At 51.1% G+C, this 25107-nt stretch overlaps 2 protein-coding genes across 8 annotated transcripts in view; one reads left to right on the top strand and one right to left on the bottom strand.

Moving 5' to 3' along the window:
• The first annotated feature begins 1508 nt into the window (after positions 1–1508).
• On the top strand, positions 1509–17187 carry CLU (clusterin). 2 transcript variants are annotated; one of them, XM_021072081.2, is made up of 9 exons: positions 1509–1548; positions 4824–4958; positions 6474–6622; positions 9445–9615; positions 10628–11036; positions 12117–12221; positions 14631–14860; positions 16529–16698; positions 16931–17182. In XM_021072081.2, the coding sequence occupies exons 2-9, from the start codon at positions 4862–4864 to the stop codon at positions 16938–16940; spliced, it is 1341 nt and encodes a 446-aa protein (XP_020927740.1). In that variant the 5' UTR covers positions 1509–1548; positions 4824–4861; the 3' UTR covers positions 16941–17182.
• A 3564-nt stretch (positions 17188–20751) lies between these two features.
• The window catches only part of GULO (gulonolactone (L-) oxidase), a 33198-nt gene continuing 28842 nt past the window's right edge, over positions 20752–25107 (bottom strand). For 2 of the 6 annotated variants that reach the window (XM_021072071.2, XM_084993066.1), the window contains exons 10-12: positions 24830–24994; positions 22402–22492; positions 20752–21494 (exon numbers count right to left, since the gene is read on the bottom strand). In XM_021072071.2, the coding sequence (XP_020927730.1) occupies positions 21366–21494; positions 22402–22492; positions 24830–24994 (385 nt within the window). In that variant the 3' untranslated portion in view covers positions 20752–21365. 6 annotated transcript variants of the gene reach the window in all.

The raw sequence follows: 25107 nt of genomic DNA, 5'->3' as shown, positions 1-25107 counted from the left end.
AGTCTCTGGTCCAACCCAAGGTCACCCAGAGCCTTGGGCAGAGCTGAGACAGTGGTTAGAATTCTGTGCACCCAGCTCAGATCTCCCCCCCCCCCGTGCCCCTCCCCCACCTTTCACAGGCCTAGGAAAGGTGCATTCCTTCCTGAAAAGGGTAGGGTCCTAGTTGCCCATGGACGTTGGGCAACCAGGGACAGGTCTTTAAGCTGTATCTCGAAATTTGTGAGCAAGAAAACTCAGCCCCTGGCTGTACAGCTCTGCTTCTAGCCCTTTATCTTACTAATTTTCAATCAGCCAGCAAACCAGGCTGCCTACACCTGCCCTGCCCACCCATCCCCTGTGGGCCAGCCCCCACCATCCTCCAGCCCCCAGACCTTTCTTAAACATTCTGGGAGTCAGAGTGCATGGCTCTGCTTCTTCCCCAAGAAATAGCTATGTATGAGGGGCTTCTGGGTTGGTGCCCTCCCTGCCCGGGTAGGGCGGGGTAGGGGGTTGTGTGACAGCTCCCATCCTTCTGTCACATCAAAACCCCCTGCCAAAGAGAGTCCCTTGGCAAACTTCCTTCTGCCAGCAGAAGGAATGTGGGAGCTGATGGAGACCAGTGGGCTCCCTTACAAAGAGGACCAGCAGCATAGTTTGCCAGGTTCCCTGCAAAATGAAAACATCCCTTGTTCAAAAACTATTAGGAGTTTTAAGACTTGGAACGTAGTGTCAAACCAAGTGTGCGGCCTTGGTGTGGGGCTGCAGGGTCCCTTGCTTGTGGAGCCTACCTAGCTTGTCGAGGTCCCAAGCAGATGGGGACAGTACTTGTTTAAAGCCCAGGAATCAAGGAGCCAGGGAGGTCTTCTGGTTCCCCAAATGGATGTTCTGTTCGTCACTGAAAACACATTTCTGTTGCCTCCAGGCCAGCAGGTCTGCCAAGGGACCACCAGGTCACTGGGGTGGTTGGAAGCTGAAGCCTGCATTCCTTTCTATGTTTTCTTCCCCAGCACAACATCCCTCTCCATCACGCCCTCATTATTTCTGATGCCATTCTGCTTTAAATGGAGCCAGAGGAGTGGCGCATTTTTAATGCGAAAGATTAACATTCAACGGGGCAGCGGAACTATGAGATTTTATTTGGGACTAGGATCCCGCCAGGGACACGAGGACCCCTCCACCCCTGCCACGCGGGGCGCCGGCTGTGCATGTTAATTCAGGCTCTCCCCTCCTGGGGGCGCGGTGGCCAGCTCTCAGTCTGCGGGGAGCGGCGTCCCACGGTCTTCGCTGTAGCCTTTTGCAGTGCGGATGCGCCTCCCCGCGCCCCCCGCCGGGTGTTGCATCCGACATCCCCCTCTGCCCCCCCCAACCCCCCCGCACCTTCTGACCCCCTCCCGCGCCGGCTTCCAGAAAGCTCCCCGGTGCTTTCTACGGCATTCTTTGGGCGTGAGTCATGCAGGTTTGCAGCCAGCCCCAAAGTGGGTGTATACCCAGCAGAGCGCTATAAATACGGGCGCCTCACTGTGTTCATCACGCGGAGTCGCCAGAGGAGCGCGCGGGCACCGCTGACTGGTGAGATGTCCCCACCTTTCCTGCTCCTGCGCAGGGCTCCTCCGGGACCGATGAGCGGGCGCGGGTGGCAGCCAGGCAGGGAGAGGAGGATCGCTGGTAGTCACAGGGTGTCAGTGGGGCGCTTTGGATGGAGTCAGGGGATTCAGGGAAGGGAGGTGGCCGAAGCCCCATCACCAGGCAGCCGAGCCGGGGACCCAATTGCTGGAGTCAGCGTACAGGCAGGGACTCAGGAAGCCCTTTGTTCATTAGCTCCAACCGTAATTCTGTAGGGATACAGAAGACAGGTGTAATGATCCTCCTTTTGAAAAGGTGTGGAAACCGGGACTTGGAGGGCTCTAGCGAGCTCTTAGAGCCTTCTTGCAGCATCTTGTGTGGAAAGGTACCCATCTCCAGGGGTGGTTGTCTGCCTGTGTGCATGAGTCATCTTGTTTGCTTCAGAATTCTCCAGTTCTCTGAATAGTGTGTTTAGAAGTATGACGTTTTGCTTTACGAATATGTTATAACCACTTAAATCCTATTCTCTCTGCTTCCTAATGCACCAAGGTACATCAGAGAAACGTCACACAACCTCCATCAGACTTCGACATCTGATTCAACTGTCTCATTTTATAGATAATAATCTGAGACCAGGAGAGGTTTAGGACCGTTTATCCAAAGATAAAGAGGGAAGAGGTATCGAAATTGGAATTAGAATCCGAGCCTTGACCTTCCAGAATTTCTTGACCTAAAGAAAAAAAAAAGGGGGGGGCTGATTATTATTATTAAGAGTGAAGTTAGGAATTTAAGAGTAAATACAGATACTATAAAAGGATGCTCAAGAGAGCGTTCATTATAACAACAGTAGGAAATTAGAGACGATTTAAATGCCCAGCCTTGTGGGATGGCAAAATAAAGTAGTCAGAAAAAGGACTATTTACACAGGCACAGAAGTGTGCTTTTGGAGAATTTGTGCAGATAATGGATGTAAAGTATCTGATTATATGCAAAAGCATAGAACATAGAAGGAAATAGACCACAGCGCTAATGTTTGCCTCTCAATGGTGTGAATTACAGGGGAATTACTTTCTCCTTTTTCTTTTTGGTTGAGTTTTCCACATTTGGGGAGGTGGGAGAGGAGCTTGGGCTCTAGGCTTTAAATCCCAGCTTATTAGCTGCGTGACCATCCTCCCCATGGCTTTCTCAGGGGGAAAGAAGCTGCCTTGTAGTGCCTGGGAAAGGATGGCTTTGGAAGGGGGTGGAGGAGGGCGATGCTTGTTCAATCAGACCAGTTGGCAGCCAGGAGCCGGGAGGGGAGGGGAGTCTGTGCAAAGGGCTGGCAGTCTGGCTGCTCAGCCGCTGTTCTCCCTCTGTCCTTGGACTAGTATCAATATCACCTGCAAGCAGACTCTGAATCAGAATCCGCATTATAATGAGACTCCTGGGTAATTCGTAGGTAGTTTAAAGGAGCCAATCATTTCACTAAGGAAAAGCCACAGAGTCAGGGAGGGACCGCAGGTGGCCTTTGAGGGCCTGCTTCTGTTCTGTCCCTCTGCAAAGATGCCACTTCCCCAATAGATAATGCCAATGCCCGCGAATGGTCCAATGTTGACCAATTTTGAAGGAGTCACAGTTTCCTCTGGTCACATTAGACCCTTTGCATCTCTGAGGTCTGTATTAAGTCCATTTTACAGATGAAGAAACTGAGACTCAGAGTTAAATGACTTGGTGTTAAGGAAAGGACACTGGCCTGGGGATTGGGAGAGCTGGGTCCTCATCCTGGGGCTGCCACATACTTGCTGCAGGCTTTGGGAAGCCCCATCCTGTCTGTGGGTTTGGCTTCCCCTCCAAGGGGGAGGGATTGGACAGGAGACTGGTTTCTTTCCCAGCTTGCAGCTCTGTGGCTCCCGTGGTCCCAGTCCTGGTGGGAGATCCTACGCTGACCACTGCTTTCCAGACTCCTCATGAAGGGCTCTTGCCTTTGGCCGCCCTGCCTCCCTTCCTCTCAGGACCCAATGCCCTGTCTTCTGGTATCAGAGGCTTATGTATGGATTTCTCAGAAATCATCGCCATCAGGGGCCTCCACTGGAGGGGTGTTTCTTGCTGGCTTTCTCTCTCTGGTGTGACAAAGGCTCTGTCCCTGCTCCAGGCGTTTCAGGCCTCAGTGAGCAGCTGGGGCAGAGCCGAGACACCTGAATTAGCGCCTGGCTCCACCACCCACTCACCATCTCTGGGGAAGGTGGTGACCCCGCCCTCTTCTCCCACGCTGCTTGAGAACCACAGCTCGGCTGCTTTGCTAATGATGTCTCAGGAGAGGTTTGCTTTATGAATGTGCTCCCGAGGGTCCAGGGGGGCCTGCCAAGCTGAGAGCAGCTTCTGGATGTGCACCATCTCAGGAAGGAGAGACCCCCTTCCCATTCTGTTCGGGGAAGTGGGCGAGTTCAGATTAGCGGTTCTGGGGAGGAGGTGCAGGGCACGGGGGTTCTGTTTTGCAACAGCTTCAGCTTCTGGGAAAGGGTCCATTGTGTAAGACCAGCTGGTCCAGAGCTCAGGGCAGCTGGCCGAGTGGTGGTGGGAGGACCTTGGCAGACACCCTGCTGTGGGCTTAGAATGTGCTAACCCAGAGGTCTGAGGTCCTCACTGCCTCAGACCCTGAAAAAGCAGTTTCAGGAGGTGTTGAGGCTTAGAGGCAGGCAGGGGGTTGGGGGGAGGAACTGCTGTGATTGATTGGTGATGTCTGCTGGGGCAGGATGGGTGATGCACACAGCAGCGGCCTGGACTGTCTGCACTCTGGACTGTAGTCCCCACTTTGGCAGGGGGAGGACGGGAGAGGCCAGATGAGTGACCCAAGAGAGGTGTTTTCAGAGTTTGTTTGATGTGAGCAGGTATCAGCAGATAGATGCCCTGCCTGGATGCAGACAGTATTGTGCCTTGCTCAGGCTTAGTCAGCTATTAAGGGTAAAGGGAGGAGAACGAGGAAAAGGGGGAGGAGGAGGAGGGGGACAGGGGGAGGGCAGCTTGGACCTGAGCCTGGTGGCTGTGACTCTGGAGTTCTTATATTAGGCTGCTGTCCCGTGGTTCCTGCCTCTATCTACTCCTTCCACTTGTCCGTGGCAAGCCTGAGCCTTTCTTGTCACTTCCCCAGATAAAGGGCAGTGGTGCCAGCTGAGGGGGTAGCCGAGGGCAAGGCCTCTGCTGGGCGCCTGGGAAGCCGAAGCCACTGCAGGCAACAGGCTAGAGCGGAAACCCCCCAGGCTGCCTGGCTGTTACCATGACAGTCCCTTGTTCTCTACAAACAGAGGCGTGCTAGAATTCCAGAACTGGAGAAGCAGGCGAGATGAAGACTCTGCTGCTCTTGGTGGGGCTGCTGCTGACCTGGGAGAATGGCCCCTGGGTGCTGGGGGACAAGGCCATCTCCGACAAAGAGCTCCAGGGTAAGTGAGCCTGTGCGCCTCCTCACATGCTCCCTCCCCGTCCCGGGTCCCAGGGTTAGAGAGCACCTTTCTCCCTCCTGTGCATCCCGTCGCACCTGCTCTGCCCCAGCCTTGCTGAGGCCTCCCTCGCCAGCCTGGGCTTTGCTGTCAGCTTGGCTTCAAGGCAGTTTCAGGTTGTTCTCAAGCCCTTTCTGGCTGCTGCACCTCACTGGTCTGTTTCCCTCCGAGCCTGGCACCCACGCCTCCTCCATGAAACCCCATGAAGCCTGGACCCTTGGCGCCTCTGTGGCCTGACGCTTCTGAGTTGCCGGAGCACTTGTTCCCTGTATCCATCCCTTTCCACCTAGGAAACCAGTGCCCTGGATTCAGGAGAGGGGAACTGACATCCTGCAGAGCCCCGCTGGTGGTCCCCTCTTTTTCCAGACCTTTCCTGAAACCTAAATTCCCTCCTCCCCACTCTGTCCTAGCAGCTGACCACTGCAGGGCAGTAGTTAAAAACCCTGAGATCAGTTCTGGGTGGGTGTCTGGCTCCACCCTCCCCAGCTGTCTGATCTTGGGTGAGTGTCTTGATCTCTTTCTCCTCATTGGTGCTGTGGGGTGAGGACAGATGGGCATGTTAAATAAAATGCATAAGAAGTGTTCAGCTTAGGAGTTCCTGTCATGGCTCAGTGGTAACGAATCCGACCAGTATGCATGAAGACGAGGGTTTGATCCCTGGCTTTGCTGTGTGTTAAGGATCTGGCATTGCCATGAGATGTGGTGTAAGCCACAGACACAGCTCAGATCTGGCATTGCTGCGGCTGTGGCATAGGCCGGCAGCTACAGCTCCAATTTGCCCCCTAGCCTGGGAACTTTCATATGCTGTGGGTGTGGCGCAAAAAAAAAAAAAAAAAAAAGAGAGAGAGAGAAGCGTTCAGCTCAGCTCCTGGCTCAAGATCAGAAACGTATTGGCTGTTATTTTCGGAAGTTCATTGACACTGTCTCATTGCATTTGTCACCCTGCTGTGTCTGATCACAGTCCCCTCGAGGAATGGTGTTGTTAATCCACAGTGCTTCCTGTCCCCGTCTCCTGACACCATGCATTGGAACAAAGAAGAACACATGCGTGCTTAAACTCAAGTCCAGAAAGACTTGTATCCAAAGTAATAATATTTACATTTTCATGCTTAAGCAGTTACCCTTGAAAATTTTCTTCGGCAGCCAATTAGGCTGCTTCTCCAGAGCCCTGGAGGTGGCCTGGGTTGTCTCTCCTCTGGGGTGTGTCTCTCTGATGGTTGGTGTTTCTGAGCAGGGTGGGGTGTAATGGATGCTCCTCGGTCCTGGGTCTGCAGTGAGCCCTGTGATGGAACTTGGGTTGGCAGAGGCTGGGCCCGAAGGCTGCCTGTCAGGGGCTCCTAGGCTTGGCAGCCCCTAGACCCACTGGCCTTTCTGACCCTTCCAGCTGGTTCCAGGCTTATATCCCCAGCACCATTCCTTCCTCTCACCCCATCTACCTCCCTTGCGCTTTTCTTGCAGAAATGTCCACCGAGGGGAGTAAGTACGTTAATAAAGAAATTAAAAATGCCCTCAAGGAGGTGAAACAGATAAAGACCCTAATAGAACAATCAAATGAAGAGCGCAAATCACTGCTCAGCTCCCTGGAGGAAGCCAAGAAGAAGAAAGAGGTGAGGAAGAGCCAGGTGCCCCCCCCACCCTCTGTGCAGGGGGGAGGGACTGGCTGTCGCTCCTCTGGATGGCCTGCCAGGTTGTCAGCCAGGTTGCCATGGCAACCCACAGTCCTTCCAGGCGGTGTCAGCTGATCCTGGGGCTGTGGTTAACAAACAGGGAAGGTTTATTTGCTTTTGAAAGCTTCAAGGGGTGAGATCTTGGATCTGGTTTTGTTACCAGCCTGGCCCAGGGCCTGCTGCCAAGATTCACTTCAGTAGATTTTGCTAGACCTTGATTATGACCAAACTCCAAGGCAGGCTTTGGGTAGGGTCTGTCACGGACATGGGTTAGGAGGGGGATGGCACCCCACCTTCAGGAATCTTGTCTAGGAGGGGTACAGGGTATCTTTGGGGGTACAGTGGGCACACACTGCCCATGTCTTTCTAGAGTTCTGGACTACTTCATAAAGAGACAGCCAGGTCCCTGGTGAACATACAAAACTAAAATTCTGCAATTCAATAAACAGCTTATTTTTTTAAAAAATCAATAGTCTCCTTAAGGGTATCCTCAAAGCCTACTCCCGTAGTCATACCTTCCCCCATGACAAAGAAGCTGTGATGGGGCCACCTGTCACCTTTGTGATCCCCAACACATAGAGTAAAAGCATTGTAAAGACTTGGAGAGGTTCTTCAGTAAAGAAACACATGGAACTTCATTTAACCCAAGTGTTTTTTTCCCAATCGAAGTGACCCAGGAATCCATTATTTTCCTCCCCAACTGTTTGTAGCAGAGCTCTCACTTTCTTTGAAGCTTAAGGCCCTTTCTTGGCATCAGTCTTCGTTCTCACGATACGCTAAGAATCCTTTTAGAGCCCATGTAGAAGCAGCCAGTCTTGCTCTTGAATTTTTACAGTTCTCCTTGAGGTTCAATGTTTGACCATCCATGTTCCATGACAAAGCACATCAAATTTGAAAAAAGACCCTATGACTTCTTAGTGGAAGAGCATGTGAACTGGAAAGAAAGTAAGAGGATAGAATAGTTGCTGCCTGTGAATCAGCCCAGTAGGAGGTGTGTGCAGAGCTGAGGGCCGGGGACAAGGGACATGGGGCAGGGGACGATCTCACATACCCCCAAATCCTCCTGGTCAGACAGTCACAGTGTAGCTTTTCTTTTGCTGTGGATGGTCTACTTAATTCTTTGAAAACTAAGCTACTCATGTATCAAGATTTTCACATAGAAAAGCAGGAGAGGAGTTCCTATTGTGGTGCAGTGGTTAACGAATCCAACTAGGAACCATGAGGTTGCAAGTTGGATCCCTGGCCTCGCTCATTGGGTTAAGGATCCAGTGTTGCCATGAGCTGTGGTGTAGGTCGAAGACTCGGCTCAGATCCCAAGTTGCTGTGGCTCTGGTGTAGGCTGGTGGCTACAGCTCTGATTCAACCCCTAGCCTGGGAACCTCCATATGCCGTGGGAGTGGCCCAAGAAATGGCAAAAAGACAAAAAAAAAAAAAAAAAAAAAAAGAAAGAAAGAAAAGCAGGAGAGGAAAAGTTTTTTCATAACCCTTTAACCTAAAGACAATTCACTTAACATTTGATCTATTTCTTACTACTTTTCTCCTCTATCCTTTTCGGACAGCAGCTATACTCAAACTCCTGAATTTTTAATATGAACAACGCTAATTATAATATTTAAAACATCACAGATATCCCTGGTGATGCTGTCCTTATTTACCCCTTGTAGGTACCACAATTTGCTTAACTTGTCCCCTAGTTTTGAGCATCTGGGTTGATTCCAGCATTGTTGTTGTTGTTTTGCTATACAAGAATACTGCAACAAATATCTTCAGGCATGTGGATTTTTCTTTACTGCAGGAACTCCTTGGGATAGGTTCTTGTAGAATTATTGGGTCATGTGTCTGGTCATGTTAGAGAGCTTTGCTAGTGGTTGTGACCTTGATTTCGGAAGCTTACCTATGCCTGTGGCATGCTGGAGACCATGGTTGCAAGAGAAAAATAAGATTCAGGGAAGCTCTGGAAAATGACGTTTAAATTCCAGAGGCTGAGACTAGAAAGTGAGATATTAGTGACAGGGAAATCCTGGGATAAAGACTGTAAGTGCAACATCAGAGAAAGATGTCCACATGGGCTCTAGGGGCTGGAAAAGATGAAGGAGCAGAGTTCCTGTGTGGCACAGTGGGTTAAGAATCTGAGTGCAGCAGCTCAGGTTGCTTGAGAGGTGAGGGTTTGAGCCCCAGCCTGGCGCAGTGGGTTAAAGGATTTGGTGTTGCCATAGCTGCATCTCAGATTCAGTCCCTGGCCCTGGAACTTCTATAATGCCTCCTGTGTGGTCATAAAAAAAATAATTAAAAAAAAAAAGACTAAGGAGCAGTGGGATCTTGAAGATGAGAGGATGTTTAAAACTAGGTGGGGTGGGGGGATTCCAATCATGGTGTAGCAGAAAGGAATCCAAGAACCATGAGGTTGCAGGTTCAATCCCTGGCCTTACTCAGTGGGTTAAGGATCTGTCATTATGGTGCTGATTGCAGATGCGCCTTGCGTCTGGTGTTGCTATGGCTATGGTTTAAGCCGGCAGCTGTAGCTCCAATTTGACCCCTATGCCATGGGTGCGGCCCTAAAAAGGCAAAAGACAGAAAAAAAAAAACCTAGGTGGGGTGGGAATTGCAGGATTCCAGGTGCACAGATGTGGGAATGCGTGAGCCACAGCAGGGGAGGGAATGCACCAGTGTGGCTTGGCAACGGGGGCCAGCAGCACCATACCTGCTGTGGGAAGGAGAAGCCTGCAGTGTCTGTGGCTAACCCAGCCTGTGTCCTCCCCAAGGATGCCCTGAACGATACCAGGGATACTGAGACAAAGCTGAAGGGATCCCAGGGCTTGTGCAATGAGACGATGATGGCCCTGTGGGAAGAGTGCAAGCCCTGCCTGAAACAGACCTGCATGAAGTTCTACGCGCGTGTCTGCAGGAGCGGCTCAGGACTGGTTGGCCACCAGGTGGAAAAGGGGCCCCCTTCCCCCAGCTCCCCCAAACAGCCGAGGCTCTGGGTGGGGAGTGAGGCGAGCTGAGTGAAATATGCTTCTTAGATTCTGAACCCAGTTCCCAGTGTGAGGGGTCTCCCCACCAAGCAGCCCTCCCCCAGCAGTTCGGTGTCCTGCACTTCACCCCAGTTCTGACACTGTCTACCTGGAAACAGTGTCAGATGCCGTAGGTTAAGGGCTCAGTCCCACAAGACACCTCCCTGCCACCCATCCCCAATTTCAGCCACCAGGCACGAGTCCAGTGGTTACCTGTGCTGTGGGTTAGAGGTCCCATGACTGGCTGCTTGGATTCAATTCATTTGCTAGAGGAGTTCCCTGGTGGCTCAGTGGGTTCTGGATTTGGCATTGTCACAATATCACAGCTTCATTTCCCATGCCAGATGCAATTGATTTGTTTGGGCTGCATTGGGGCCCAGAGCCCTGTGATCAGTTGGTAATGTCTGGTATGAGTGCAGTAATATGGAGTCGTGAAAAGCTCCTGTTCTGGGTATTTGCCATCTTAGAAGCAGTCATCCATCAATTGTTAGCTGCATAACATAACAAATGGTTCCATGGTATGGCAGAGCCCTGTATCCACTTAAACAGAAGGAATTAATCATTTTTAGTACATTAACATTAATCCCATCCTCCCCTGTGGGCCTTGTTCAGTTGGGACTCATGATTCTGCCCTTCCCTGAAGTCATATGAGTTGGCTCTTGGCTGAGCAGATGTGGGGATTTCCAGTGGCCAAAGAAGTCAGGCTAGTCTCATATGATGGGCCTGTGACCCTCTTGGCCTGGCAGTTCCTAAGCTCATTCCCCATCAGGGTCAGGAGGATGGAGGGGCATTGGCTTGATAGTTGAAAGACAGGGGGCCATGCCCAGCTGGACCTTCGGCCACCTGCTGTGACTCTGAGTCACAAGAGGGAGGCACGGGAGACTGGGCAGGTGGTGAGCTGCCCCTGACACGCCCCCATGCCCTGTTGCAGCTCGAGGAGTTCCTGAACCAGAGCTCCCCCTTCTACTTCTGGATCAACGGTGACCGCATCGACTCCCTGATGGAGAACGACCGCCAGCAGAGCCACGTGATGGACATCATGGAGGACAGCTTCAACCGGGCGTCCAACATTATGGATGAGCTCTTCCAGGACCGCTTCTTTAACCGGGAGCCTTTCGACACTCAGTTCTTCTCACCCTTTGGCTCATCCCACAGGGGCTCGCTCTTCTTCAACCCCAAGTCCCGCTTCGCCCGGAACATCATGCCTTTCCCCCTGTTCACAGACCTGAATTACCATGACATGTTCCAGCCCTTCTTTGACATGATCCACCAGGCCCAGCAGGCCATGGATGCCCACCTTCATAGAATTCCCTATCACTTCCCTGAGGCGGGAGTCCCAGGTCAGAAGGATGGGGTGGGACCCTCACCATTCATTGAGATGCTCCCCATTTGATGCTAAGAACGGTGCCCCAGGGCTTGGCCTGTGTCATCTCAGTTCCCCCAGCAGCCTGGTGAGGGCAGGAGCATCTCCATTTGATGGGGAGGAAGCTATGACAGGGTCGAGGGAACGTGTCCCGGGTGTCACAGCTGGTAAGGCGGGGGCTGGTCCCACCTACCCCTGCTTGGAAGACTTGCCATTTGTGTTCTTTTGAGTCTTCCAAGCTCCTTCCAGCGACTGGTAGCCGTGGGACTGACTATTTCCTCTAGAGTGCCAGACCCCCCTTTGTCTTGGGAACTCAGGTGGCTTTATTGGACGCCATGCATATAGTGGGGACAAAGTGTATCATCAGCTCATGGCATGCTTAAGAAAGCTGTTTGTGGCTGTGACCTGGTAGAGAATGGGCACAGAGTAAATATCTTTCGAATGAATGATTCTATCAACTGTGGACACGAAAAGCCAAACTTTTAGAAGGGATTTCCTTCATGGAACCCACAGACACTTGTTGGGCAGCCCATCTCCTAAAAGCTACATTTTGACTGGCAGCAGGGTCTGGCTTGAAAATGATTGGAAAGACGGGGGGTGGGGGTGGGTATTGAACTGAACATTCACTGCATATCCATCATGGGGGGGCTGTGTTATAAGGAGGTGGTAAGGGGGACGCAATTCCTGCCTTTGAGTGGCTTGCTGACTGGCCAGGGGGAGAGAAATGAGCCAGACAGAATGCAGAGCAAAGGGTTATGATGCCAGGGAGAAGTACAAACAGCTAAGGAAACATAGTGACAGGAGAGGGGACTGGCGAGGTGGCAGCAGGTGGAGATGGGGGGGCATACCCAGCTCAGCAAGTGCCGGAAACCTGCTGGCCCCACTGCAGGGGGCCCTGATCCGACCCTGTGTCTGCAGGCAGACAGCCAGATTCCAGCCCACTCCTCCCACAGAGCTGTAGCCTAGGAGGGCTCAGAGAGGTCCGGGTGGCCCATCTCTATGTTGCTCTGTGTGGTCCCTCAGGGTGACACCCCTCCCTTCCCCTGTGTGTCTCCAGAAAACAGCAATGACCGAGCTGTGTGCAAGGAGATCCGCCACAACTCCACGGGATGCCTGAGGATGAAGGACCAGTGTGAGAAGTGCCGGGAGATCTTGTCAGTGGGTGAGTCGGGTGCTCTCCCCTGTCCTCAGGTCCCCAGCACCTCACTGGGGCTGCCTTTACAGCGTTAGATGGATGGCAGTTCCAATGCCAGCTCTGCTGCTTTCTAGCTGTGGCTCCGGGGGGTCCTTCGCCCTAGCTGCTTGGGCCCTTGTTGGTGGTCAGGGGTTAAGATGCAGGGTTGTCCCCAAAGTCAAGAGACAGAATGCAAGATTCCTGTCCCATCATCCAGCCCGTGGTAAACAGGCAATCTGTGGGAGGGGCTGCCAGGCTTCTCTAAAGAGCTTTCATCCTTTGGAGCTCCCACAGTGGGGTGCAGTGGGTTAAGAGTCTGACTGCAGAGTCTTGGATCGCTGTGGAGGCATGGGTTCAATGGCCAGCCCAGTGCAGTGGGTACAGGATCCAGCATGGCTGCAGCTGCGGCTCTGATTTAACCTCTGGCCTGGGAACTTCCCTGTGCCACAGGTGCAGCCATAAAAGATAAAGAAAAAGCAAAAAACTGTCATCCTTTGATTTCCCCATTAGTCTGTTCCCTCGGACCAAACCTAGTAGACAGGTTTTTTTTTTTTTTTCTGCAGATGATGAAATTTTAAACAGTATGGATTCTGTGAAGCAAGCTCTTACCCTTGTTACTAAGTATTCTTCTAAACACTTCGCTAACATTTACTCTTTTCCCCAGAATAACCAGATGGCTACTGTTACCATTGCTATTTTATAGAGGAGGAAACTCAGAGAAAGGTTAGGTTGTCTGCCCAGGATTATAGGAAGCCCCTCGCTGAATAATGGGGTCTCTCCTGGTGGTACCCAAGCTTTGGAGCAACATTCCAGCTGGTTGTTGGTCCCTGAGGCAAAGAAAATACCTCTCTTCTGCTGTTTCCCTCTGTTTTATCACAGGGACTAAATTCTTCCTACCTGGAGATAACAGCTGTCAAAACATCAGGGCACTTCCCTCCCCGCAACAGTCTGCACTTGCAAAGGGTTAATTGTTTCCCTTGTGCAGAGTATCCACCTTGGGGCTTTACTCTCACTTAATAGTTTTGGGGTCCTCCCCCACCCCTAGGCCTTCAGAGTCTAGTTAAATATTCTCAGTCTCATTCCTGTGATTTAGAAGCCAGTGCAAAATAAATATTTGTGCTGTCAGAGGCTGATGTATAAAGAAGTGGGGCGAGTATGCAACTGAGCCTCTTGGGCTCACCCCATAAAATATCGTAGTTTGAAGAGCGAGATAATGTGATACTTCACTGTAAGAAAGTCACTTTAGGGCCAGAGGAAGAGAGGCTCAGAGTCACAGAGGCTCCAGCCTCAGATTGGCGCCCCGGGCACTGATCTTAAAGGTCACTGATCCCAGCTTCCTGAAACAGTTGTTTTCTTTTCCACAAGGGGGGAGCCTTCTGACCTTTTATCTAAGGGGCTTGCAACCCTTTGAGCATTCGCGGCCAGGACCTCCAGATCAATTTCACAACCTCGATGCTACTGGCTTTTCAGACCAGATAATTTTTGGCCACAGGGGCCATCCTGGGCTCTGTAAGATGTTTAGTAGCATCTTTAGTCTCCACCTGCTGGATGCCAGTAACCTCCCACCTCTACCCTGGTTGTGACACACCTAGATATGTTCAGACCTTGTCAGGTATCCCCTGGGGATAGCACTAACCCGAGCTGTGGCTGTGGTGAAGGCCGGCAGCTACAGCTCCAATCCGACCCCTAGCTTGGGAACCTCCATATGCCACAGGTATAGGCCTCAGAAGACAAAAGCTAAAAAAAAAGAATCCATCTGACTGTTAGAGATTGCAGCTGTCCCAAGCACTTGGCGGTGTCTGGGAATTGCAGGGGCCACATAGATGGCAGCTACGAGTAACACTCAGTTGCAGAAATGACTCGTGGAGGGAGAAGGGGGGCAAGAAGAACTCTAGGTCTGCGTGGCACAGAGCCCTGGGCTGTGCCCCCCTGCCCATCTCCAAGAAGACAGGGTCTTGTACCCAGAGAGATCAGCGATGTCACTGAGACACGGTTCAGTTCAGCTGGCGTCGTCTTCCAGAGCAGGACTTTCTCGATGAAGGAAGCATGTTCTACTTTACACTCTGGGGCCAGCTCTCTGTTTTATCTCGGGCCGACAGTGAACTCTATGGACAGCTTGGAGTAGCTCTGCCTTAGGTCCTGGGTGCACGAACTGGTTACCCTTTGTGTTTTCCAATGCGTTTTATGTATACATTTTTTCATTAATATTATTATTCAAAAAATATTTTTGGCCCTGCCCGCAGCACGCAGAAGTTCCTGGGCCAGGAATCAAACCTGTGCCACAGCTGTGACAATACCAGATCCTCATGAGCCACTAGGCCACCAGGGAACTCCTTTCATCCCTTTTTAGCTCTCCCTTCGCATCTCTGTCATTTGGATTTTTCATCCCCCCAACAGACTGTTCGGCCAGCAATTCCTCTCAGATGCAGCTGCGTCAGGAGCTGTACACGTCCCTGCAGATGGCGGAGAAGTTCAGCAAGCTCTACGACCAGCTGCTCCAGTCCTACCAGCAGAAGATGCTTAACACGTCCTCCCTGCTGAAGCAGCTCAACGAGCAGTTCAGCTGGGTGTCCCAGCTGGCCAACCTCACGCAGAATGACGACCGCTACTATCTCCAGGTCACCACGGTGAGTCTGTCCTGGGCACGCGAGGCATGGTCTGCAGGTCATGTGATCCTCCCCTGGGGGTAAAACAGGATAACAGGATGGAGGTGTTAAATGGGGCACCTCAGGAGTTCCCGTCGTGGCGCAGTGGTTAACGAATCCGACTAGGAACCATGAGGTTGCGGGTTCGGTCCCTGCCCTTGCTCAGTGGGTTAACGATCCGGCGTTGCCATGAGCTGTGGTGTAGGTTGCAGAGGCGGCTCGGATCCCGCGTTGCTGTGGCTCTGGCGTAGGCCAGTGGCTACAGTTCCGATTAGACCCCTAGCCTGGGAACCTCCATATGCCGCGGGAGCGGCCCAAGAAATAGCAACAACAACAACAACAAAAGACAAAAGACAAAAAAAAAGGGGGGGGGCACCTCTGACGTTGCTTTTTTTTTTTTTTTTTTTCTTTTTAGGGCTGTATCTGAGGCACATGGAAGTTTCCAGGCTAGGGGGCTCATTAGAGCTGTAGCTGCCAGTCTATAACACAGCCACAGCAACATGGGATCCGAGCTGTGTCTGTGATCCACACCACAGCTTGTGACAGCACTGGATCCTTTGGCCACATGCACAGCATATGCAGGTTCCCAGGCTAGGGGTCCTATCAGAAATGTAGTCATCAGCCTCAGCCACAAGCACAGCATCACCAGATCTGAGCCACATCTGCAACCTACACCACAGCTCACGGCAACACCAGATCCTTAACCCACTGAGCAAGGCCAGGGATCGAGCCTGCATCCTCAGGGATATTAGTTAGGTTTGTTACTGCTGAGCCACAACGGGAATTTCAGAGTGGCACGTCTGTTTCTGCTTGAGCATTTGTCCTACGACAGGAACAAAAGTTTCAGGTACGGGGTGGTGCATAGAAGCCTCATCGCCCAGTGAGAGGAATGGCTGAAAGTGAGAGGTTCAGCAGGTTGCCCAAGGTCTCATACCCCAGGGGTGATCACCTGGGCACTTGAACTTATCTGCCCAGCTGTGGAGTTGGTGCCCTTTCCACGAAGCTGCCTTGCTGCCCTGCCACACAGAGGGTGGCTCATGAATTGGTCCGTTGTTCTCCAGTGATAAGAAGCTTCTCTCTAGCTCTGGGAACCTTTGTTTTTTCTTTCTCTAATTCCTTTCTACCACTGCCTGGCCAGTCGCTGCACTGGAAACACGGGGGCTTGGAAACCATGTTTTACTCATTGGGGCTCCTCCTGGGCTGGTCGTTCATGGATGATATTTACACCGCCTCTGAGTTAGGGCATTTCTGTTCACTGAGTTGTCCTGACGTTAGGATTCGTAAAAGGTGTTCCCTTCATGGTGCAGCATAAATGAATCCAACTAGGAACCATGAGGTTGTGGGTTCGATCCCTGGCCTTGCTCAATGGGTTGGGGATCTGGCATTTCAGTGAGCTGTGATGCAGGTTGCAGACATGGCTTGGATCCTGTGTTGCTGTGGCTGTGGTGTAGGCTGGTGGCTACAGCTCCGATTGACCCCTAGCCTGGGAACCTCCATATGTAGCGGGTAAGGCCCTAAAAAGCAAAAAAATAAATAAGTGAATAAATAACATTAGTAAAAGGCAAAGGGGTCAACTGATCCGAATTAAGCCTGACATCCAATGAGCCCGTGTTGATCATCATTTCATCTCTCTTGCTCGTCCCCTTTTAGGTGAATTCCCACGGCTCCGACCCCAGCGTGCCCTCTGGCCTCACTAAGGTGGTGGTGAAGCTCTTTGATTCCTACCCCATCACTCTGATTATCCCGCAGGAAGTCTCCGATCCTAAATTCATGGAGACTGTGGCGGAGGAAGCGCTACAGCAGTACCGCCAAAGGAGCCGGTGAGTGTGCGGGCTCAGGGGCCAGCATGTCCCTGGAGGCCGACAACGGGGCAGAGGCCCCAGCCTGGGAATCACTGCTTCTGCAGCCAGAGCCCAGGCAGGAAGCTGGAAGTCACTGGGAATTTCCTTTTCCTTCAGAGGATGTTCTTTCTGAGTTGATGAGAACTGGAGTGGGGTTGCTGCCTCGCAGTGGATACCAGGCCTCACCTTCCCTCCCCACCTTTTCTTTCAGGGAGGAGTGAGAGGTGAACCTCATGTTTCTAAGGATGGGGGCATCTGCGTCCAGTTGCCCCCTGAGTTGAGCCATAGGCCTCTAGAGAGAGCTCTGCGTGTCACCAGCTGACCAGGCCCTGGACGCCAGGCCCTCCGGACCCCACCCAGCCTCTCCTCCCTCTGGATTCTGCACGCTAACACCTGCCTTTGCTGATCACAGGAAGAAATTTCCCGTGTGCCACTAACTCAGTAAACCGCCTTGGAATCTGAAGGCTCTGCTGTGTCCTCTTTATACTGTTTTTTTGTTTTTTTTTTAACCTTCTACATGCTTTCATTTGGGTATGGGGGGGAAAAAAAGAGAAAAGCAAAAGCAATGGCTAAGCTGGTATAAGGAGCACCATAGAGTTGAGCGTAAAAGGACTGGGACAAGGAAGCTGACCCAGTGCAGAGGTTTCTTGCTTGCATTCCAGTAGCCGGCTGAAATCATTTCTGTAAAGTGAATCTTTTCCATTTCATTATAAAGTAGATACATATTCTGATTGGGGTGGAGGCGATCTCCTGAAGACATGCATTGAAAATTAGAATGAAGAAGGGATAAAAATAAGGCACACCAGTTATTTTAATACATACTTGATGTTTTCCTTATGGAAAATACAGTCTCCCAAAGATAAAATGAGGTAATTTTCTTTGTTGTTGTTTTATTGCTTTTTTTTTTTTGCATTTTTAGGGCTGCTCCTATGGCATATGGAGGTTCCCAGGCTAGCCGTCGAATCAGAGCTGTAGCTGCTGGCCTTCAACACAGCCACAGCAACGCAGTAGCTGAGCCACGTCTGCGACCTACACCACAGCTCACGGCAACACCGGATCCTTAACCCACTGAGCGAGGTCAGGGATTGAACCTGCAACCTCATGGTTCCTAGTTGGATTTGTTTCTGCTGCATCACAATGGGAACTCCAGAAAGAGGTAATTTTCTTTAGGTTGTAAGAACTTGGAATCCCTGTGGCAACTTCTTGACTGGCGTTGTTTGACCACCATCAGTCTATACAACCATTATATCTTTCCCTCCACCCCAGCAACTTCTCTGCCTCCGTTTTTCCTGATAACTTTTCACCACTCACACTGAAATGCAGCTGAACTGCAATACCCTATGCTGCCATCAGGTGGCACTGACCAACCGTGGTACTTTACCTTATCAAGCCTTTCCATTTAGGAATATTCTCCACAGAGCTCTCTTCATCGAATATACCTCAAATGGACATAAAAATAATCCAGGGTTGTGGCAAAGCCCACCTATAAGTTAAAAGCCTAGGATATTTTTAGTTTACCATCTCTTGTCTCTCCTAAATTATAAGCACCCCTGCCACCCAAGCAACAAACTCTAGGGCTTGGTTTATGCCCACAGATGCTAGTACTTTAGTATTGCTATCAAGGAAATTCAGAGTAGAGTTAGTATGATTCTCTTAAAGACAGACACTAGTTAGGGTATGGGTTCAGAAGGCATTTTCTGAAGTGACCATAATTATAATTTATATATGACATTCATGTCACATATTACATTTCAAAAGTTGTTTTCTGTTTTCCATTATGTGGCTAGACGCGGGCAGGCACTCTACCCAGTTGTTGCTTCTTTTGACGCAACCTCCTTTAAACTCTCCTAGGCCTGCCCCTTAAAAGATAGAGCCTGAAGCTGACTCTGAGTTTGGCTGGGACCCCTTCTCTCCATCCCCTCCCCCCTTTGCACAGTGGTCCTTGGATGTCCCTCCCTCCCTGACTAAAGTTCCAGCCTGAGGTCCTAGAAAGTCTGTGGCAGGAAATGAGGTCACCTAGGTAAGGAGACATAATGTGGATAATTCTGGCTGGGGGTCTACGGATAATGAGCCCTTGGTTTATGGCTTCTGGGATCCTTGTAGCAGAGTGACAGCAGGGCTTGATGTTCTGAGAAGAGAGGGCTTGGTGTCTGCCTGGCAAGGGGTGGGGGGGCATGAGCCCTGCTGTAGTCTCTGTGTTGACCCTTGATGGCTCTCTGTCTGAAAACTGTAATTAGATGTCATCTCTGATGACTACAAGGTGAAATGATAACTGTGCAGTGTGCAGCCTGGCCAACTGTACCAGCAGCCCTGGACTTGCTCAGTGGGTTAAGGATCTGACGTTGCTGTGGGCTGTGGTGTAGGTCGAAGTCACAGCTTGGATCCCATGATGCTGTGGCTGTGGTGTAGGCCGGCAGCTACAGCTCCGATTGACCCCTAGCCTGGGAACTTCCATGTGCTGCAGCTGCGGCCCTAAAAAGCAAAAAAAAACCAAAAAACAAAATAGAGCCTCACCCGGCATATGGAAGTTCCCAGGCTAAGGATCAAATAGAAGCTTCAGCTGCCAGCCTACACCACAGCCACAGTAGATCCTTAACCCACTGAGCCAGGCCAGAGATCGAACGGACATCCTCATGGATACTAGTCGAATTCATTACTGCTGCGCCACAATGGGAACTCCCTAAACCCAAATTTTCATCATTCTTTTTGAGAACTTTCTGGAAATATCTGGGCTTCTCTTGACCTTATCACATAGGGAAGAAACCCAAGGTGAAAACTAAGATTTAGGCTTGGGTATTAAGTGCAACTTCACTCAGAGGCTGCTTTGTATCTTTCCCCCTTAATTCACTGGTTCCTCCGGGAACTATTTTTCGTAGTTCTTTCAGCTATTTTTCAACTTCCACTCCCCCATCATTGGAATAGCTCTTGCCTTTGGCCTCATTTCAGCGACTGGAGACCTACAGGTAAGATCTTCCTGGCCCAGAAACACCCCCTGCTAAATTTGAAACCTCCTGTTGCAGAGAGAGCTCTTTCCTCGTGGCACCGCCCCTCCTCCACGGTGCCCCTCGGGTTTGCTCCTTCTCTGAAGCCTTCAGAATTTAGGGCAAGTGGGCCTCCCGTGTTTAGGTCGGGGCGGGGGCCATGAGCTCTGTTTCTCCTGCGTCCGCACCGCGCAGGGTCCCGAATCTGCCACCAGGGGGCGCCACAAGTCCCTGTTCCGGGGCTAACAGTGATGCAGACCTGGACAGAAGGATCAGTGGTGCTGAGGCTTCGCTGATGCGGGGCTTCACTGCCTTCCTTCAGTCGGCTGACCCACCCACCTCCGCCATACTGTGCTCTGGGTCCGGCCCGCGCAGGTGGCCAAGTCGACTCGGCCGATTTGGGGGTGCAGGGGCCAGGCGACTACCCCTGCCTCCTGGCCCCTGCTCTTGGTGAGATTTGCACATTTCCTTTTGGCGGGTGAACGCTCATCCCAAGTTCAACTTTAGAGCCCCTCACGGCCCAACAGCCCCAAGGCTGTGCTATGATTTAGTTTCGCGCTGGCCCAGGGGCACCCCTCTCCTCTCCCTTCCATCCTATTTCTTGCATGCTGCTGGCCATCGCTCTCCACTGTTAGAATAACAGGCTTGGAGCCTCAGCATCCGTAATTTCCCAAGTCCCCTCAGATGAGAAGTGTGTCTGCCCCAGGGGCTCATGTTACCTTACCTGAGGCTTGGACCCGAGGGCAGCCCTGGGAGAGAGGAAAAGCCAGCCAGTGGGGACCTGGACCAGCAGTGGCCAGGAGGAGGTGAGGGAGGAGAGAAAAGGTGGATTTGAATCAGCAAAGCCTTTAGGAGCCCAGTTTATGGCCTCAGCCCATATTTGATGTCAAAAGGACCTTGCAGTGAGAACTTGGGGGAAAGTCTGATCTTCAGGCATCAAAAGATCTCCAATCAACAGACGAGTGAATTATACTTATCAAACATCTGATCGACATAGGGCACCTGGGTTCTCTGGTAATTAGATTTTCTAGAACATTCTTTTGACTCAGTGTTCTAGGAATGGAGGTTTTACTGAATCTTAAGGTTTTGGACTTATGCCATTATACAGTGTGTTCTTTAAGGTCTGTATTTCTGCTCCCTCAACCCCGGGGTAGATGTGAGGGGCCATAAAAGCACTCCTTCCTCGAGCAGAAATGACGTTTAAAGATTTGGAAAACAAAGCACTACTCAAAACTTTAAAACACAGTGACATCAGGGAATCGAAGGCAAAATTCATAGATTTCAAAATAGAATAGATTTTAAATTCAAGTTATGGAAAATATACGGCTTCAAGACCTACTTTGGTTGAAACATTTAAGGGCACTGCCTTTCTTAGTTGGCTCTGTGATGTTGGACAAGTATCATCACCTCTCTGAGCCTCAGTTTCCTCATCTGCAGAACATGGGAGCGATCTGGACTTGGCCATTTCTCAAGCCTCAGGGTTTAGCCTGCACGCTCTTCTCTGTATTTACTTCACCAATTCATCTCTTTCCTTACATATCAGTCAGGGCCCTTCAGAGAAATAGAACCATGGTATGTTGGTGTGAGGGTTGGAGCCTTCAGCCTCGGGGAAGGTGGGCCCGGGGAATGGGACAGGGTGGGCTCGACTTGTTTTCTATTTCTGCCTCAGTAGAACACCTTCTCCAGATAGGCGTTAAGGAACATCCCTGTGGGGTCCAGCTTTTCTCGGATGGCACAGAACTTCCGAAAGGCAGGATACATTTTCTCAAAGTCCTTCCGGGTACAGTTGTGGGCCTGAGGAAGCAACCAGATACAACAGGCCTCATTCCCCAGAGCTAGCATTTCAGTGGGGCTGCAAACGGGCCCCCATGTCTGTGTGCCTGCCTGCGTGACACCCCTACCCACAGGCACACACACACAGCAAGTGCATGCCCACACTCAGTCATGCATGCATGCACACACAAGCACATGTATGCACATACTTACACATACCCACGTTGTGTGTGCATGCACACACAATGTACATACATGCACACATCTATACACACAGCACACACATGCACACTCCCGCGCACACATGCACACACACACGCAGACATGCATGCATGCCCTTGCACATACCACATGTGTGTGTGTGTGAACGCATAATGCACATGAATGCACACATCTACACACACACCGCTTGCATGCACACGTACCTATAATGTAGAAACCCAGATAGGAGGGAGGAAGTTCTTGGAAAGTAAAGAAGGGAGGTGTTAAATGCAGCAATACACTCCCCATTCTCTGACAGTGGAGAAGCTCTCTCCCCAATTCTACTGCCAATTACTAAGTCTACTGCCAATAGGTCACTTCTGAGAGACCCCAGTTTCCTGTCTGTTAAATGAGCTCGCTGCCTTAACTTGCTCGTAGGGTTTCTGTGAGAATTAAATAAAATGAAAGGTGAGAAATTTCTCTGAAAACTCTGAGGGAATTACAATCACTGGGCTGTGGGAACGTGGGCGCAGAGGAAGCTGGATTTCCTTGCTGGGACTTGCTCAGCCCCTTGAGCCTTGGGCGGGCAGGTGAACAGGGAAGAGATGCGCCCTCTGGTGGAAGCCGGGGCTCACAGCGGCTGCCAGGCTGAACTACCCCCCTTCCCGCCCCCCCCCCCCCCGCCCCCGCCTTCCCATAGGATTCCAGTTGACTCATGGCATCCTACCTTGGCCCAGTGGGGCCTGCCCCCCACCTTCTTCATGATGGTCTCATAGGCCAGCCAGTAGTCCAGCCGAGGCACGTCCTTGCCGTAGGGCCTGGGGAGGGGCAGAAGAAGATGAGGCCCTGTCCCTGCTCTGCATGGTCCCACCTGATCATTAGGCACCTTGTCTGGGCCATGCCCAGCACTTAGCTCTGCCTGCAGGACCCGGATGGCAATGAGCCTGCACCTTGCAGGCTTTTGTTCAAAAGGATTTGGAAAAAGTTTGCATCCTCTTGCATATTTTTTTAAATTGGCAACTGAAAGTTGTCATGAGTTTAAATAATTTTAAAGATTTGTGTGTGTATGTATGTGTGTGTAATATATATGTTTATACTCAGTTTAAAGATTTAAATATAAATATTGAAAATGTTAATTTAAAAAGTTTTGTGGAGTTCCTGTTGTGACTCAGCGGAAACGAATCTGACCAGGATGCATGAGGACGCAGGTTTGATCCCTGGCCTCGCTCAGTGGGTTAAGGATCTGGCGTTGCCATGAGCTGTCATGTAGGTCACAGATGTGGCTCAGATCTGGCATTGCTGTGGCTGTGGCATAGGCCGGTGGCTACAGCTCCTCATTCAACCCCTAGCCTGGGAACCTCCATATGCCGAGGGGGTGGCCCCAAAATGAAAAAAATTTTGAAGAAATATATTTCTTTTTTGGAAAGTAAAGAAGGGAGGTGTTAAAATGCAGCATTAAACTCCCCGTTTAATGGGAGTTAAGCAGAACACCACAGCTCACAGCAACGCCAGATCCTTAACCCACTGAGCGAGGCCAGGGATCAAACCCGCAACCTTTTGGTTCCTAGTCGGATTCGCTTCCACTGTGCCATGATGGGAACTCCCCCAAAATTTTTCTAACGTACAGATTACTTAAAAGATACATACACATCTTTAAAATAAATAAATAAATATATTTACATCAGAATCACCTCATTCGATGTATAGGAAGCATGGCCATATAATCTAGTTGGTCAGTCCTTGCTGCAAAGTCTGACTGATTGACAGGAAAAGTCAAAGGTAAAACTCTAAAAAAGGCAAATGTTATCATGCAGCCCCATGACGACTTTCCCACTTCTGAATTTGCCTTCACAGATAGGGATAAAATAGACAGACAGACAGATGGATGAGGACTGAGCCTGGATGCAAGTTTGTCTCTTCGTGAAATAAGCTGCCTCCCATTTAATATGTATTTCAGAAAATCTCTTTTCTGGCTTTCTGGAACTCCCTGCCAGAACAGTGCCGTCTTGAGTCGGCCTTTGGGATCCTCTAAGTTTGGGGGATTTTACATGCTGGGAATTATAGCATGCTAAGATTCTGGCTGGGGGAGAGGTATGCTTGCCTTTTGCAAAGCCAGAGAAAGACTGTTATTGATGGGGGATGGGAAAGAAGGAAGACAATCTTAAGGGGGAGATTTTAGAAAAGATGAGCTTTGAGGTTTCTATTGTGGCTCAGTGGGTTAAGACCGTGGCTAGCGTTCATGAGAACACAGGTTTGATCCCTGGCCTTGCTCAGTGGGTTAAGGATTCCGGGTTACTGTGGCTCCGGCATAGCCTGGCAGCTGCAGCTCCAATTTGACCCCTGGCCCAGGAACTTCCACATGCTGCAGGTGTGGCTCTAAAAAGCAAAAACAAAAAAAGATGAGCTTCTTAAACTGTGCATGTCCATAATTCTCACACTGGAGACGGCTGTGCGAGTAACCAGGAACAAGACAGCACAGTCTGAGCACAAGGAATCTGCCCGGGGCTTGTGGAGCTGGTTAAGATGGGCAAATGCATCCAGGTACCATTCCCTTTTCTGCTGAACTGAAGCCTGGCCTCAGAATCCTTCTCAACACAATGTTCCGGGCTCTTGGAATCATGGACTAGGGCAGGCACATGAGCTGACATAAATCCATCATTCTGTTAATGTCAGCATCACAAATGGGAGCTACACATGGGAGCATTTCTTTTCTTCTCTTTCACTTTTTAGGGCTGCACCTGAGGCATACGGAGCTTCCCCAGGCTAGGGGTCGAATCAGAGTTACAGCTGCCAGCCTACATCACAGCCACAGCAACGCAGGATCTGACCCACGTCTGTGACCTACGCCAAAGCTGACGGCAATGCCAGATCCTTAACCCACTGAGAGAGGCCAGGCATCGAACCCGCAACTTCATGGTTCCTAGCCGGATTCGTTTCTGCTGTGCCACGACAGGAACTCCGGCATGAACACAATACAGGCTAGAAATGGTAGTGGTGGAAACTTTGAGGAAAGAAAGACTGTTTTCTGCTGCCAGGATCAGGGAAGGCTCACTGGAGGGGGTGGCCTTTCAACGGGCCCTGAAAGCTGGGCAAGGAGCGGGGGCTTTTCGGGCAGAGGGCCCAGCTTTGCCCACCCGCATCCCCGAGAATGTCACCTGTACATGATGATGTTCATGTAGCAGCTGTCCCTCTGGAAGCAGGGGCTCAGCAGGATGTCGTCCGCCCGAGTGAAGCGCACCTCCACGGGGTAGTGGGCCACCACCTTGGGGTGGGCCTCCAGCATGGCCTTCAGCTCCAGGAGGGCCTCCTTGGTCTTCTCTCTGCACTCGGCCATGGGGGGCGGGGGGTGGAACCCAGACCTTAGGAAAGGCTCTCCCCCACCCCCCAGAGCCATCTCGCGAGACTCTGCACGACCTCAAGAGGGGGCCCATTG

This window comes from Sus scrofa, chromosome 14, assembly GCF_054392235.1.
Source record: "Sus scrofa isolate SSC_HxYL_T2T_F1_AM1 chromosome 14, Sscrofa_HxYL_maternal_Yorkshire_Landrace_v2.0, whole genome shotgun sequence".
In the NCBI taxonomy this organism is placed as follows: domain Eukaryota; kingdom Metazoa; phylum Chordata; class Mammalia; order Artiodactyla; family Suidae; genus Sus; species Sus scrofa.
This window is presented reverse-complemented; position numbering and strand designations above follow the sequence as displayed.

Excerpts from the sequence above, each read along its gene's own strand:
- CLU (XM_021072081.2), top strand. The coding sequence starts at position 4,862 with ATGAAGACTCTGCTGCTCTTGGTGGGGCTGCTGCTGACCTGGGAGAAT. Across the intron at positions 4,959-6,473 it reads CTCCGACAAAGAGCTCCAGG|AAATGTCCACCGAGGGGAGT; the intron begins GTAAGTGAGCCT and ends CTTTTCTTGCAG. Across the intron at positions 12,222-14,630 it reads CCGGGAGATCTTGTCAGTGG|ACTGTTCGGCCAGCAATTCC; the intron begins GTGAGTCGGGTG and ends TCCCCCCAACAG.